Genomic DNA, 17,196 nt, shown 5'->3' with positions numbered 1-17,196 from the left:
CTCACAGTGCCTGAGCCTCGTGATCACTACTGACCGAGCGGGAGAACTAAAACCAGGAATTGGAGCCTGAGTGGTGGCTGTGTGTACACACAGGATGCCAAGTGCTTGGCCTGGGTGGTGCCATGCTCTGCCCTGCTTGCAGCCTGGGAGGAAGGGCTCTTAGCATCTTTTGCAGCAGACAGCTGCTGGGTTGGGCAGGAAAACTCTTTCCAGTGCACTGGCCACCCAGCCATCTGCCAGCTCTGGTGTAAGCACAGCCTGATGGGAGAGGGCAGGTCTGTGAGCCAGACCTCATGAGGCAAAGCGCATTCAAGTCCAAGGACACCCGTCCTGCAAGAGGCTCCTCCACTGTGCAGGGCCTCAGGTGTCCACTCACTCCTGCATCACTCAGGGCTGGGGGGTGGGGAGGCTGGGGTGCATCTTCCAGGCAGACCTGTGCAGTGCAGAGCCTGAAACGAGGCAGATGTTGGGGAGCATGAAGAGTGGGGAACCAACCGCTGACGAACATCAAAGGACCATGGAGGGGTTTCTAGATGGGAGGGCCATCTGGATCGGGCCTTGTAGTGAAGAGGGTCTCCTTGGCTGGGAAATGGGGGGAGGGCCCCCCGATAGGTCAGACCCATGGAGGGAACTGAGCCCAGGTTTGTGGCTGGAACAGGCAAGTCTGTGTAGGGTCGCCAAGCTGACACCATCAGTTCAGCTCCCCCAAGGGATTTTTGGCAAAGGATTTCTAGAGACTGATGTGCTGTGAAGTTTCATCCATTGCTTGCAGAGGCAAGGCTGCTTGCTGGTATGTGCAGCACTACCCAGGTAGGCGGGGCAGGCTCTGGTCCTCCACAGAGGCAGTGTGGGAGGAAGCAGACACTCCGTTTTGCCATCTCAAACCTGGAGTGATCCTCAGCACCACCACTGCCGGAGTGTGTGTCTCAGCAAATCACTCCCTCTATGAGTCTCCCTTTCTTTATCTGAAGGATGAGCACAGTGTGAAATGTCCCCATTAGGAATAATCCTATTTGTCGGTGCATCTGATAGGAGTGAGGAGGTCACAAGATGAAAGCACATGAAAGCAATCTATAAAACACAAAGCACCTACTACAAATAGTGGTTGAAGAGGCATCTCTTTTCCCAAGAGAACTTTCTGCAGAATGAGTGGGAATGCAGGCTTGTGCCTTGAAACCTGCAACTGGGAGACAAGCAGACAGTGAAGAGCCTCCAACTCGGAAAGGAGGAGAACATGGACACCATCGGCCCCCAGTCCCAAAGGTCCTATAGGATGTGGCCTGGGTTGGGACTTGAGGGCCACTGGTGGATTTTGAGCAAAGATGTATATAGTGGCCCCTGGGGACAGAAGGCAGTGTGAGCTGAGTCAAACTGACAGGCTTTGTGAACTGGGAGCTGTACCATGACCAGGAATCCATAAAGCTGGAAGCATCTTTCCTGAACTGCAAGAGTTAACATCTGCCTGCTGTCTCAGGTCCATGACCTTCTGTTCACCGTTTCATCACCCAGAACATTTCAGCAGCCACGTGCTTTCAGCAACTTGATCTAAACCCTTTTGGTAGTCACACCAAAAGTGGATGATACCAAGAAGCTATTTATAGTATCCCGAATTTTCTCTATGTATCCCACTTGATATTAACAGTCTCATGGTTCACTGCAGCCATGTCGGTGTGTTTGCCAGACCCTGCCTGCATATTGATGATCTCTGTGTCCCTGTTAATGATTTCTAAATCTCTAAACTCTTGTGGTCCCCAAGGCTTTTGGACAAAACATTAGGCACACGTGACCCCAGCCCCAATAAGAACCAACACCTTCAAAGGACTGACAGAGGCCCAGGGATATTGGATGCATTACCTTCTTCCAGCCTTTGGCCTACAAGGATGCCCTTCCTGGGACAGGCAGGACTAAGTACCAGCCCCAGGTCAACCTGGATGACTACACACCCCACCATCTGCCAAACCGCCTCAGGATGTGGAATATTTTGGTACCAACCCTGTTCTTCTGTGGCAGAAATGGGAGGAACCTAGAGCTAAAAAGGGAGTAGGCAATGGCACCCCACTCCAGTACTCTTGCCTGGAGAGTCCCATGGATGGAGGAGCCTGGAAGGCTGCAGTCCATGGGGTTGCCGAGGGTTGGACACAACTGAGCAACTTCACTTTCACTTTTCACTTTCATGCATTAGAGAAGGAAATGGCAACCCACTCCAGTGTTCTTGCCTGGAGAATCCCAGGGACGGGGGAGCCTGGTGGGCTGCCGTCTCTGGGGTCACACAGAGTAGGACACGACTGAAGTGGCTTAGCAGAGCTAAAAAAAGGAAGGACCCTTGGCAAGCACGTGTATTCACTAGTTTGTAATTCCGGAAACCTATACACCATCTTGTTTCAGGATATCCGGAGCCCTGTGCGGTCTCCCATTACAGCCTCACAAAACCTGGGTCCAGCAACACAATTCTGGGGTGTTAATGTGATTCAGGAGTCTCTAGTTTTGAGATACAGTCAATAACACCGGAAGCTCAGCAGCAATAAGCTCACCTCGTTGACTTGCTTTCATAGCACACTTCTCAAGCACTGATAGGAAAAGCAGGTAGAGGAGATGGCAGAAAGGGCATTGTGCTGCTGCTGGTGCTGCTTGCCCTGCTGGGCAGCCTCTTCTGTCTCGGAGAAGCTTGTGCATTAACTTTGGACAGGATGGAAAGCTGCCTTCAGGGAGTGACACCTGGCCCTCACTTGCAACATGCTTGGTAGCTAATCATATTCTTAAGATTAACCTGGACCCCAAATTGCAAAAGCCATGTTTTCCCTGAGCAAAATTGTGGTTTTCTGTCAGCCCATGATCTGGAAGCTGTCTCTTGAATGCCCACCCCAGCTTCTATGCCCTGGTCACCCTCCAGGTACCCTGGTTAACCATGAGGGTATATGGCCATCAGCCTCACAGTGCAGGGCTGAACAGCCCAAATCAGTGTCCTTGACTGGGTTTGTCCTTGGCATTGTGGCGTCATGGCGCAGAGCCCAGGGTTAAGATCTTGAGCCAGTGATGACTCTTTTCCAGCCTCAGTTTTCACATCTGTATTCTGGGTGTAGTAACAGTGCACAGTCGCTGGGACAGCAGGGAGGGTTCCATGAGTTGAAAGGCTGGGATAAATTTGGTGCACAAAGATGTTATGGGGAAGAGAACCAGGAAAATTATGCTGGGGCCTTTCATCTGCTTTGGGGACTTACCATTGGTTGACAAGGGCAGAAAAAAGTGCTCCATGACACCTTGTCTCCAGCCTGCAATCATGTCCCTCTGGGGTTCAGGGTACTGTTTTTAAGCAGCTTCCTGTTGGCATGGCAACATTGCCAGGAGAAATATCAATAAACTCAGATATGCAGATGATATCACCCTCATGGCAGAAAGCAAAGAGCACCTTAGGAGCCTCCTGATGAAAGTGAAAGAGGAGAGTGAAAAAGCTGGCTTAAAACTCAACATTCAAAAAGCTAAGATCATGGCATCCAGTCCCATTACTTCACGGCAAATAAATGGTGAAACAATAGAAACAATGAGAGACTTTTGGGGGGGTTCCCAAAATCACTGCAGATGGTGACTGCAGCCATGAAATGAAAAGACACGTGCTCCTTGGAAAAAAAGTTATGAACAACCTAGACAGCATATTAAAAAGCAGAGGCACTACTTTGCCAACAAAGGTCCATCTAGTCAAAGCTATGGTTTCTCCAGTAGCCATGTATGGATGTGAGAGTCAGGTCATAAAGAAAGTTGAGCACTGAAGAATTCATGCTTTTGAACTGTGGTGTTTGAAAAGCCTCTTGAGAGTCCCCTGGACTGCAAGGAGATCCAAGCAGTCCATCCTAAAGGAAATCGTTTCTGAATATTCATTGGAAGAACTGATGCTGAAGCTGAAACTCCAATACTTTGGCCACCTGATGCAAAGAACTGACTCATTAGAAAAGACCCTGATGCTGGGAAAGATTGAAGGCGGGAGGAAAAGGGGATGACAGAGGATGAGATGGTTGGATGGCATCACTGACTCAATGGACATGAGTTTGAGTAAACTCCGGGAATTGGTGGTAGACAGGGAGGCCTGGCATGCTGCAGTCCATGGGTTTGCAAAGAGTCGGACATGACTGAGCTGAACTGATTCAGGACCAATGGCAGCCACCAGATCCTATTTTCACTGCAAATTGAAGCAGAAATGCAGTGGCTTAAGTCACAGAACAGGTGTTTCAGATTAAACTTTAGGTGAAATTTCTTTTTCAGACGGATTTGAGAAACTCTGGAATGAATTGTCATAGGGAATTTTGAAGCTTCTTTTTCTGGAAACTTTAAGAAAGAGGATAGATATTCATCTGCATGAGACAGTTGAAGCATAATTCCATCTGGAGATGCTCTGATGCACTGGCTTCAGGTGGGAATGGAAGGGAAGAGCGATCACCTTTCTACTGAAGTCTCCTGACCAAGCATTTCATTCCACTTTTCAGAGCATTTCAGCATTACTGATTTTATCTGATTTCAAAAGTTACACATGTTCATTACCTAAAATTCAGAGAATGCAGAAACATATGAAAACGCAAAACTCAAACAAAATCCTATAATTCAGAGGTAACAAAAAATATTTTTTCTGGCCTATATATTCTCCAGACTCTTTTTTTTCTTTTTTGTACATTTCACACAGAATTTTACAAAAGAAATGTATCACACTGCACACTTTTGTAGTCTAGCTTTTGTACTTGTTATATTGTAGGCTTCTTTCTATATCACTAAATATGGCTTTATATCATTTTTGGTAGCTAAAGACAATTTCATGATATCCATGTAGCATAACTTATTTAACCAGGTTTCTAAATGGAGGTTTAGGTTGTTCTCCCTGGAAATCCCTGTACATATGTCCTTGTGGAGTTGTCCAGTTATTTCCTAATAATAAATTCCTGGATGTGAAATTGCTGTATAAGGGTATGCCTGTTTAGATGTTCCCTACCTATTGCCAGATTCCCCTCCAGAAAGGTCAGATCAGTGTGCATCACCATCAGTAATGCTTGAGCAAGTCTGTTTTCCCTTTTCCTACATGACATTAACTACTGTCCACGTTCACTGGATGTTCTCAATGCTTTAATATACACTTATTTTGAGTTCTAAAAACATTAAGGTTCTCAAGGTTTTGAGTCATTTATATTTCTTTTGTTAGTTGCCTTTTGTCTCCTTTATGCATTTTTCAATTTGGGACACAGATAGATAGATGGATGGGGTGGGTGGATGGATGGATGGATCAATTGTTGTTGTCTGACTCTCTACGACCCCATGAACTGTAGCCAGCCAGGCTCCTCTGTCCATGGAATTCTCCAGGAAAGAATATTGGAGTGGGTTGCCATTCCCTTCTACAGAGGACCTTCCCCACTCAGGGATCAAACCCAAGTCACCTGCATTGCAGGCAGATTCCTTACTGTCTGATAGACAACAAGGATGAGTGAGCAGGAGGATGCAGGAGAGGGCTCCAAAAGAGTCATGACGTCTTCCCCAGTTCCCAGACCTGAGTCAATTGTCAGACACAGAATGCATTGACCAAAGGGAAGGAGGGATCCTCATGAGTAAAGACTCTGCAACACCCTCGCAGAAGTATGCAGCCATCATTCCCCAAGTCTGTCCCACAAAGAGACCCACATCATTCACCTTCATGACTGAACACAGGCAAGACAAGAAAGATGCAAACATTGTAAAGACATCAAGAAACGGGATGCTGTGGGAAGTGATACTCAGGCCTTCACTCTGTCAGTGTCCACAGTGGATGGGGAGCATGTGTGCACAGGAACATATGGAGTTCTGGCCTAGATCTCACCCAGAGAGCTCCTGCCTGCCATCTGCAGATGTGTGATTAGAACAGACGTGCTTAATGATGGGCACAAGCCCTGAGTGCACACAAGGCCATTAGTATAGAAGCTATCAGAGCGGGGGAGACCAAGTGCACTCCCTGCACCTGACTGTGAGAGTAAATGCAAACCAAGATTCCCTCTGGTTTGGGAGATGTGCAACATTAATGACACCCTTAACACCAAAAGGATGCAGGCAGGTGGGCCCCACCATACCTCCTCAGCGGTCTGGACCCTACTCAAACCTATAGGCTCCTAAGGAGGACTGTGGACCACCACCCACTCGATAGCAACTGCTTTGCCAGGTTTGGGTTTTTTTTTGCTGGAACACATGGCCACCTCGTCGGCATACAGCATGCAGCCATTGGTCCTCATGAGCTAGGTTCTGTCAGACCCACAAAGGGAGGCGACTGCAACAGTAATCCACCACAAAACAGAAGTGGTGTCTCTGAGGAGACCAGACCCAAGCAGGGCCATAGATTACAAGAAGGTGAGCTAAACCCCAATATGACCTGGCAAAGTGTCACAAGCACAGTTTATTCCTGGAGATTAATGGGCCAGGAAGTTCCTTCCTGACCAGGTGCTGGGGTGTAGAAATGCTGAGTGGAGATGAACTGAAACCGCAGGTGGGAATGGACTCCTATACAGTACACCTCCACCACACGTGGCCATAGAGACATTTTGGTAGATTGCCACAAGTAGGTTTGGAGAAGGGGTACATCAATGAACCGATAGGAAGGGACAGCAAAAAGGAAGATACCTGCATTGCCTCTTACTACTCACAAAAGCATGCAGCATACAAGAGGCAAGAAACATCGCTGAAGACCCGATGCCTGAAGAACTGAGAGCGCCCAGCCTCTGTCAGTGGTCCCTCAGGGCTGCCCAGTGCTCTCATGCGTGGAGGAGCCATGGGGCCCAGGGTGGTGCTGCATCTGGGCTCAGCAGCGCAGGCGCCACCAGCAGGCCAGATGAGCTACGGCGCCTACCAGGTGTTTGCCCTACCATGGACAGAGAGTGATGCGGATCCCTCAGTGGCACCGTCCCACCAGAAGATCATTGGGCCACTAATGGTGAGTTGATCACAACATCTCAGTTCCATCCTTGTAGGAGGAGAGGTTCATCTTTACTGAAACTGATAGGTACACATTCTAGATGCGGGTTCGCTTTCCTGCTTGCAGCACCTTGTCTGGCACCACTCTGAGGGCTCACAGAAAGCAGAACTGGCTGACACAGGGTATTTCACAAAACCATGCAAGACCAAGAGAGCCTCTAACAGCACACCAGGCTCAGAGGGCAAGTGGCCATGGGATCCAAAGTCGCTATCCAGCCCCCACCATCCAGAAGCTGCTGGTCTTCTGGAACAGTGGAATGGCCTCTACAAAGCACACGTGGGGTGCACACTGGGATATGAGAGCCCGTGGTGCTGGGGTGTCACCCTCCAGGGATCGGACATGCTCAACATCTGCCATCCTTAGTTTCTCACGAGGTAAGATGCATGGTCCTTGAACCAGAGGGTAGAGTGACCCCGATGATCACCACTTCCACTGACCCATGACTCCACCTGTCACCACTCCCAGAGATCTATGACTCCCTGTACGACCACTCCCAGTGAGTCATGACCCCACCTGCCGCTACTCCCAGTGACCCACAAGGGAAGTTGTGCTCCCAGTTCTTAAGAGTAACTTCTGTAGTTCCATGGCATGGATGTCCACAGTAGCCACATCTAGCTATTTACATTTGACTTCACATTATGTTACCGGAGTGGGCAGCCATTCCCTTCTCCAGGGGATCTTCCTGAGCCAGGGATTGAACTCATGTCTCCCGCATTGCAGCCAGATTGTTTTCTAGCTGGGCCACAGCCTGCAATGCTGTAGACCTGGATTCGATCCCTAGGTCAGGGGGATCCCCTGGAGAGGGAAATGGAAACCCACGCCAGTATTCTTGCCTGGAGAATCCCATGGCCAGAGGAGCCTGGTGGGCTACAGTCCACGGGGTGGCAAAGAGTCAGACACAACTGGGTTACTTCACTTCACTTAAGTTAAGGTAGAAGGCCAGGCCCTGGGACACACTAAGCACACTTGAGTCCACAATACCCAGCCTCATGTGGCTACCGGTTACCCTATTGCTGGTGGTGACACAAGACTGGCTGTTCCCAAAGCAGGAAGGTTCCCCCAGGAGACACGATAACAGTCCTACTGACCCATCAGCCATGGTTCCCATCGGGGCACTTTGGGCTCCTCCTGCGAGGAGACCCACACACACAGAGAACGGTTCCCATCCCAGCAGGCAGAGCTGACCTTGATCCTAAGGAGTGTGTGGGTTACTCTGGCACAGGGGGAACAGCCAGGAAACATCTCTAAGAGCAAGGGGATGTGTCTTGGTTCCTGCCCCATTTCAGTGGTGAACTGACAGGTCCAAGAGCAAGGGTCTGGGAAGGGCGTCGGGCCCAGGCCTTCAGAACCCTGAGGGACAAAGTCTGCATTACCTCAAGGGAAGCCACTGGAAATGGCCGAGGTCCTGGCTGAGAGTACAGGGGATTTAGGATGGATCTCAGGCAAGAGAGAGTGACCATCAGTTGTGGTTCAGCAGCTGCTGCAACTGTGAGGGCCCAGCATTTGTCCAGTCTTTCTCTCTGAGCTTCTTTAGGAGGAGAGGAGACCAACCAGAATCCTCAAGGAGCTGTCCTCAGATGAGGCGCACTCACCAGATGAAGGGAGTGTATGCCAAAGTCGGGAGGGGTGGATTAGAGTGGATGCTGTGGTGCCACCCAGATCTCCTCTTTGTCACTAGCCCCCTCATTTGCCCAGGGCCACGGGTGTTGGTGGGTGAGGACTCAGAGCAAAAGTCTTCTCTGGAATTGGCCTCCACTGAAGGAGCTGCCTCCCTGGGGAAGCTCACTGTGAGAGACTACTCATGGGATCAATGTGGGGAGCATACAATTGCCAGACCCTCTCACCTTGATTAGGTTGATCTCTGCAGGGTCTTCCCTTTTCATGTCTGCCTTCTGAAAATTACTATGACCACCATGCTCTGAAATGGCACCAGAAGTGAACAACTGAATGAAAGGCAAGTTAGACACAGAGACTTAGCCTTTGGAGGTTGAAGTCATGAGCATGGGGGATACCTGTGCCCTGTCTGAAGTTCAAGGAGTATGACTTCCAAGTATTTGTGTTGGACTCAATCACAAAGCTATATATATCTCAAGGCTTCTGTGCCCTGACGGTTATTTTGGCAAGTCACATCATCTTCTTGTCCCAGCGAAGACACGGAACAGAATTAGTGAGCATTTCCCACTGGGATGACTCAGAGGGATAGTATCGGGAGGGAGGTGGGAGGGGGGGTTCAGGATGGGGAACATGAGTACACCCGTGGTGGATTCATGTTGATGTATGGAAAAACCAATACAATATTGTAAAGTAAAAAATAAATAAATAAATAAAATGGTATACTATATACAGCTAAAAAAAATTTAAGAAAAGAAAGTATTTATGCATCACACAGTAAGGCAGAGGAGTATGGATGGATGGACTCCAAGTTAGACATTTTCACCTGGCCTTCTGTGTGCATTTCGTAGGGCACAAAGAAGTGGGCTTCAGGCTGGATGCTTACAAATGTTAGTATTCTCTGTGCCAAGAGATATATTGGCTACAGTTGAGGCACTTACAATCAGCCTCCTGCTTGCTCTCTGAAATGAATAAAACAATAGAGACAGCATAAATAGCCAGTGTTTGTCTCTTATGAATACCTAAATGTAACAGTCATGGCAAGGACAAAGAGGGGCAAAACCTCGTTTGAGTAAAGGATAAAGGGATCTCCACTCCCGCAACTTTTGGGATAAGGGAGACACCGGACATGTGAAGCAAGGCTCCTTGTGGGTCAAAAGTCAAGGGATAATGCCAGACCATAATGAGTCTTGCTCCTCACGGAAACCTTCACTTCGAGATCCATCTTGGCTGAGGGATGTGTGTATGAATCCAGGGAAGTGTCCCAGGGAGGTCAGGTGTGGAAAAAGAAACCATTTGATAGGCCTGAAGGAAGACAAAAATCCAGAAGGACTGCCTCATATAAATGACTTGACCGGCTCTTGACTGTGCTCCTGCTCACGGGGGGTGACATCCACACTCTTTCTCTCCAGGATTGCATCTCTGCCTTGCTTCTGTCTCAACTAAACCATTTCTTTCTGTGCTCTCCCACTTGTGCTATGTTTCTAATAAAGTCTGTACCTGCATTTACAGTTTCTGCCTCTGTGATAAATGCACTTTTCACTGGAGGCAATGATCCATGAAACAATAGCATTCAGCCTCTAGCCCTTGCTAGTCTACTGGCTAGGAGTCCAGGCTCTCATCCAGGGAACCCAGGTTCAATTCCTGGGCAGGGAATTAAGATGTCACTTCACTCAACTGCTCCCTGCTGCCTCCCAAGATCAGTGCCATTGGGAGGAGTCCAGGTCCTCACCTTGGCCCTGAATGGACGGCGCCTGGACAGAGCTTCCATCAGTCAGTCAGGAAGAAGCCTTTCCTGCTTCTTGGGACCTCAGCCCCATGGAAGTGGCACAACTTTCCTTCAGAATATCTTTCCACACCACGCCAGATACCAGCACAAATGGGATGCTTTTCCCCCAAACAATGTGCTACTGTTATTTATCTGAAAAGGGTTTTTTCTGTCTTTGTATTTAAATTGGTGAGTTGATCATGTATTTATTCCCAAACTGTTGGAGGTTTACCTAGGATCCCATGTTCCCTGCAGGCAGCTTCCAGGAAGCAGAGGAGAAGAGACGTGAACAAGGACCTGAAGTCTCTCCCCGGCCCTGGAGTGTGCTCGGTGCTCAACAGTCAGCAGCCTGTAGGTGTAGCTTGTGATGAAGACGATTCCCTTCATGTTTGAGGAGTTTTTGAGAAAGCCAAAGTGCCTTGAATCCCCAACTATTTCTAGTCACCCCTCTGTGCTGGCACTTTCAAATGCAAGCTCTGATTTAGCTTCCAGGGCTCCCGGGAATGTCAGGGAGGGGTCCCCCGACTCCCTCCCGTGCTCGTTCTGCCCTCCCCTCTGCAGTGATGCTGCCCACAGTCCCAGCGAGCTGAGGATGTGCCCCTGGCTCCTGATGCCAGGCACAGTCTCCCCCGGGAGTCCCGGCTGCCTCCACACGCTGGGACTTGCCTGCGCACCTCCACAGGTGCCCTTAGGCTCCCGACAGCCATGAGATTCATGAGGGCAGGTATCAGACAAGCGACAGTGAGAGGACAAGGGCAGTGGGCGTTTTATTCATAAACTCTAGCTAGGATATGCACAATGCCGCACTTTTCACCTCCAAGGAGAATTCGGAGGTGTGTGAATTCAAGTTCAGTGCAGATTTTGCCACTGTGGTTTCCGTAATCCCCCCTCATCTATGGCTTTAGGGCCTGACCACCTGGATACGCTGATCCATTAGGTTAAGTGAACAGCCACCAGTTTTAAAGAAGACACTCCATTAAAATCCTACCAAAAGTTCGGGGATGCTTACCAAGACGTCTTCAACTATATTCTCCAAGACTGGGTAGATTGTGTAGCAAACCAAAGTCCACTCACCCCTCCCCAATTGGCAAATTTTTGGTGTAGCTAGATCAAGCAGTATAAACAGGTGTCTAACTCTCCCTGACCACAGTGTAACTTCCCTTCCTGCCCCAGGAAATTTATCTAGGACAGAAGCGGATCTTCTAATGTGTATGTCCCATTTCAGATTTTCTTCTCACCCATAAGACACTGTGTGTACCTGGCTGCTGCCACCATTCACCCTCATCACCATCACCTCCCACAGAATGAACCCAGCTTCCCAAAGCCCCAAACCACCCTGGACCAGGCCCCGACACTCAAGTGCTCCCCGTGGACCCTGCCCCTGGTTGCCTTGTTCTGTGGAACTAGGGGATGTCTGTCCACCTTCCTCATGGGACTGCAGCTCTCAGATCATCACTCTAGGTGTTGGGGTGTCCTGCTTGTCCTAGTGTCCCCACTGTTAACACAGGGCCTTCCACAGAGCACAGGCTCCATGAAGGTCAGTGGAATAAATGAGCCAGAGCAGGACACTTATTAAGTCACCTCAGGCTTTTTGTACTTTCTTAAATAATAACTTGAAAAACTCCAATTGAACAGAGATAGTTTAGCTGCATAAAATGACAGACAAGAAGTACAGAGGAACTCACCTCAAATATATTTTATTTCTTAATTCTTACTAAGTAATATTATATTTCCAAAATAGTTATATTCCAAGCCCATGTAATCTTGTTCAGGGTGACAAAATAAAATGAAAGTGTTCACAATCACTTTTACAAAACAGCAAAACTCTTGTTCTTGAACTGGGTAAGCACAAACACACTGTGATCAATGTTATTGACATAGTTAGACACTGAGGCTTATTAAGCCTCCTATTAAAAGGAATAACATTTGAAACAATTCTAAAGGAAACAGAAATGAATCTCCATGTCATTGTAGAGAAGAGGAAGCCAAAGATGCTACACACCTGTTCCCTCAACTGGCCCAGGCTGTCACGACTGAGAAGGCTGAATGCTCCCTCTTCCAACACAGAGGGAAGGATCAGCCTCCCTTCCTAACCCCAGGACAAGCTGCCGGATGTGGGCCTGAAAGGAGCCTGGCTGCTGCTCTGGCTCAGGGCCCCTCTTCCTCCTCCCTCACAGCTATGCACACCGGGGTGGGAAGAACCTGGGACGCCTTCCATTGACCCTGTGCAGATAGTCCTTGACTTGCTGCTTGCTGGTCTCTGCATAGGCCCGGGGACCCCACAGGAACTCGTAACGAGCAGGGTGGCTGTAAGGCACCTGACGGTACTCCAGGTACCCTGCCTGAACCCACACTTGGGTCAGCAGCTCCTTGGGCTCCCCATAGATGCAGTGCTCTATCCCAGGAAATACCCCCATCATGCTGAGTGCTCCCCAGACCTTCTCCTCACAGACCCGGTCCCCTGCTACGAGAATCAGGCTCAGGACCGTCACCAGGAGGCCAGCCTTTGGTATGCTCTGCCCACCCCTCTGCATCTCATTGAGGGTGAGGCCCAGGGTGGGGACCATGACATAGATGTGCTCTCTGTGGTCCACCTCTTTCATATCCACGCCAAAGGCCAGCTGCAGGCACTGTGTGGCTTTACGGAAGACCACTGGGAAGTGGGCCTGGTTATCCCTGAGGACCCTATTCAGCATTTCAGCCTGGAAAATCGGCTCCTTGGTGCCATACTTGAGGAGCAGGAACTCCAGTAGTTCAGCCGTCATCACATTCACAGCCTGCTTGAACAAGATCTCCGCATCCACGGCGGCAGAGGAAGATGAGTCTGGAGGGAAGGAGGCCAGAGGGGTTGAGGCATCCTCCGCCTCAGCCCCCAGGAGCTGTGCCTCCACTGGGCCCTGGGCCTGGATTTGGCCCTGAAGGTCTTCCTCAGAAGTGCAGAGCTCATTCGTCGGGACCACAGGCATGATGACTGGGGTCTTGCGCACAGTGGGGGTGTGGTAGAGGGAAAATGGAGACTGCTGACCTGGGAAAGAGAGAGAGTGTAAATGGTCTCAGTTCTGAAATGCGCCACGGGTGGCTCTGACTGAGGCTGCTTACTGGTCTTCCTTGAGGGCTGCTCTTGGGTGTTACAGGGGCGCTCCTCCTTGGTGGTCAGTCCCCTGTCAAGTGAGGAAGAGAAATTCTGGCTCAGGGTGCAGCCAGCACAGCCCAAGGTTCTGGGGCCAACAAGGTGGGGGAATTAGGGCCTTTTGAGATCCCCTCTGTTCTGGGATTGGGAGCCCCTGTGCACACTCAGGACACCCGCCTCACCTTGACTCCTGGCACTTCCGTGACCTCAAACACAGACCTCAGATCTCCGCTGTCGCCTCCTGGTTCCTGGATCCCCTGTGAGAAAAATGGAGGGGGCACCTCGGGGGTAGACTGTGGCTCAGACCTAGGCCTTCTTTGCTGGTTGGAGGGATTGACTCTATGAGGTCCCCCCAGATGTGGGGTGGCTAGTCCCATTGGGGCTCACATGTAGTGCTCACATTTACACTGAAATGGCCTGGACCTTCCCTCTTTGGGGGCCTGCAGGGAAACTCAGAACAAGTGCCAAGTCTGGATAGAAAGTGCTGAGGGGCCCCATATGTGGCCACACATGCCTAGGGCCTCCCGTGGGTCCTAGGCTGGGGAGAAGCTGGGTCACCTCTCCTCACTTCCTACCTGGCCTCCCAGCACTGAAGAGAGGGGCAGGCGTCTGCTCAGTCCTCCCTCGGTATCTGGGGAGTCCAGCTTTTGCAGACCCGAAGCTTCCGCCCTCTACCAGAACCCCTCACCTTAAGGCCCCTAAGAAAGAGGTGAATAAGCTGCTCACCCCACTCTGGGGCCTCCAAGACCGCCACCCCCCAACCCCCCCCCCCACCCCGCCCCGCCACTGCCCCACGCAAGAGCAAGGATCCCTCCCTGCCTTAGGGTCTAACAGCCTCAGTCCTTCCCTGCATGGAGCCTAGACTCCAGGCAGGACCCGCGATTGTGCCGTCCGCCATGTTGAAACGCCACAACATTCACCAAGTCCCCAGGACCCGGATGTCAGGAAACCCTGCACATCCCGCCCGGGGACTACCAGGGTCCCCTCTGTTCTGGGGTCGGGCTCCCCTCCTCCCTCAGTGCCCTCACCTTGACTCCCAGTAGGACCCGGACTGTCCTCTCCCTACCTGAGACCGGCTCCTCACACCAAGTCCCCAGTCTCTCTGAGACCCGCGTGTCAGGAAGTCAGACAGGCTTAGTGTGCTCTTCTCACCACGAGGGCTCCAGGGCCAACTACCGGGGCGGGGATCTATGGGGTTCTGTCGGTCCTCACGCAGGGGCCCCTCAGTCCTCCTTCAGGCACCTCACCTTGCCTCCAGTCAGGACTGGATTCTCGCCTCTCCCCAACTGCAGCCCCGGCCCCTCACACCAGGGCCCCAGGCTCTCTGAGACCCGGATGTCAGGAAACCCTGAACATGGTCATCCCGCCCGGGGACTACCAGGGTCCCCTCTGCTCTGGGGTCGCGCTCCCCTCCTCCCTCAGTGTCCTCACCTTGACTCCCGGTAGGACCTGGACTCTGTCCTCTCCCTACCTGAGACCCGGTTCCTCACACCAAGTCCCCAGTCTCTCCGAGACCCGCATGTCAGGAAGTCAGACAGGCTTTGTGTGCTCTTCTCACCACAAGGGCTCCCAGGGCCAACTACCGGGGCAGGGATCTATGGGGTTCCGTCGGTCCTCACGCAGGGGCCCCTCAGTCCTCCTTCAGGCACCTCACCTTGCCTCCAGTCAGGACCTGGGATTCTCGCCTCTCCCCAACTGCAGCCCCGGCCCCTCACACCAGGGCGCCCAGTGTCTCCAAGACCCGGATGTCAGGAAGGCAGACCATGCCTGTTTCACTCATTCTATCCCACGGACACCCCGGACTGATAACAGAGACGGGCTACTCTGAGGTCTCCTCTGATTGTGGCCCACGGTACCCTAGTCTTCCCTCAGTGTCCTCAACTTGACACACCACAGGACCTGGGAATTGGCGCACCTGAGTCGGGGCCCCATACGCGAAGTCCCCAGTCTGAGACCCGGATGTCAGGAAGTCTGCCCCTTGTTTCAGGAGCCCAGGCTGAGAGCCGGATATCAGGAAGTGAGACCACGCATGTTGGGCTCAACCTATCCCAGGCCCAGGGTCCCCGCAGTCCTCCCTCAGGGTCCTCACCCAGACTCTTTCAGAACCTAAGATCCTCCCCTGCACCCTCTGAGGCCCCTCCCCTTACATCAAGTCTCCAGTGTCTCTGCGACCCTATGCTCATGCCGCCACCAGGGTCTCCCAGGGCTGACAGCAGGTGCCAGGACCTGTGGGGTTACCCGTGTCCTCCCTCAACGTCCTCATCTTGAGCCCTGGCAGGTCCGGGGATGTCCCTATGTTGACCGAAAGCAGGACCCCTCACGTCAAGGCCGTCACAGACCTGAGACCCCGGGAGGAGACTGTGGACAGGATATCAGGGCTCCAAGCCCAGGGCTTCCCAGAGCTGAGATGATCCCACAGGGGTTCCTCAACCCTCTTTCTCTTTGTCACCTTGACTCCCAGCTCACCTAGGCACCTCCCTCAGCTGCCAACTTTTCTCCCCTTAGAGCCAGCATCCCCCGAAGCCAGGACCCCTGAGAGGCAAGCAGGAGAGGGGGCTCGTTCCCACAAGCCTGTAAGGGTCTTGCAGGGCTAAAAGCAGTGATGACCTGTATGTCCTGGGCTCCCAGTGGCCCTCTCAGGGTTCTACCTTGACTCCTAGCAGAGCTGGGCTCCTTCACTCTGCTGACCTAAACACAAGCTCTGTGACCCAGGCCCTCATATCTCCCCCTCCAGTGGGGTCAGTGACGTCACATCTGGACGCCACACCCTGTGGTCCCCCATGGCTGTCGGGAGGGCCGCACATGTATCCCTTGGGGACCCTCTGTCCTCACCTCGAGTCTCTGCCAGACGTGGGCCCCTTCCTCTCTCCACATGAGACTGTGCCCTCAGACCGACTCTGACTCCCTGAGTCACTGAGGAAGTGGTGGGGGAGGTGAGGCTCGACCTGACAGCCCGGACCGGGGTCTCCAGGAGTCCCAGTAGGAGTGAAGTTGTAGTCTATGAGAACCTCTGTTCCAGGGTGACTAGACCCCCTCATCCCCATTCAGGAGGGGGCCTCCTTAACACTCGAGAGAAGGCTGCAGTCCCAGGACAGATGCTGGATGGGGGCCTGCTGTGCCCATGACCATGGGGGAGCACAGGGAACCACACATCTTCCCGTGAGGGCCCATCAACAGTCACTGTACTTGGAAAACATTTTGTATAAAATATTTGGTTTTAGGTGAAGAGGCTGAGTCATGGCAGGTGATTTAGGGGAACCGTTGGTTTGATGATTAGATAATATTACCTGTTGGTTGTTGTTCATTCGCTCAATCATGTCCAACTCTTTGCAACTCCATGGATTGCAGTGTGCCAGGCTTCCCTGTCCTTCACTATTTCCTAGAGTTTGATCAAACTCATGTCCATTGAGTTGGTGATGCCCTCCAACCGTCTCATCCTCTGTTGTCCCCTTCTCCTCCTGCCTTCAATAGTTCCCATCATCAGAGACTTTTCCAATGAGTCAAATCTTCGCATGAGGTGGCCAAAGTACTGGAGTTTCTGCTTCAGCATCATTCCCTCCAAAGAAATCCCAAGGTTGATCTCCAGAATGGACTGGTTGGATCTCCTTGCAGTCCAAGGGACTCTTAAGAGTCTTCTCCAACACCACAGTTCAAAAGCATCAATTCTTCGGCACTCAGCCTTCTTCACAGTCCAACTCTCACATCCATACATGACTA

The 17,196-nt window shown here is 51.5% G+C and overlaps 1 protein-coding gene across 1 annotated transcript; it reads right to left on the bottom strand.

Annotated features, from left to right (window-relative positions):
• Positions 1 to 12,526: 12,526 nt before the first annotated feature.
• LOC138930792 (melanoma-associated antigen 10-like) lies at positions 12,527 to 13,315 on the bottom strand. The gene has a single exon (XM_070291214.1). The coding sequence runs from the start codon at positions 13,313 to 13,315 to the stop codon at positions 12,527 to 12,529; it is 789 nt and encodes a 262-aa protein (XP_070147315.1).
• Between the last annotated feature and the right edge of the window lie 3,881 nt (positions 13,316 to 17,196).

This window comes from Ovis canadensis, chromosome X (genome assembly GCF_042477335.2).
Source record: "Ovis canadensis isolate MfBH-ARS-UI-01 breed Bighorn chromosome X, ARS-UI_OviCan_v2, whole genome shotgun sequence".
Taxonomy (NCBI): domain Eukaryota; kingdom Metazoa; phylum Chordata; class Mammalia; order Artiodactyla; family Bovidae; genus Ovis; species Ovis canadensis.
Note: the sequence above shows the minus strand (reverse complement) of the source record. Positions and strands in the feature narration are given on the sequence as shown.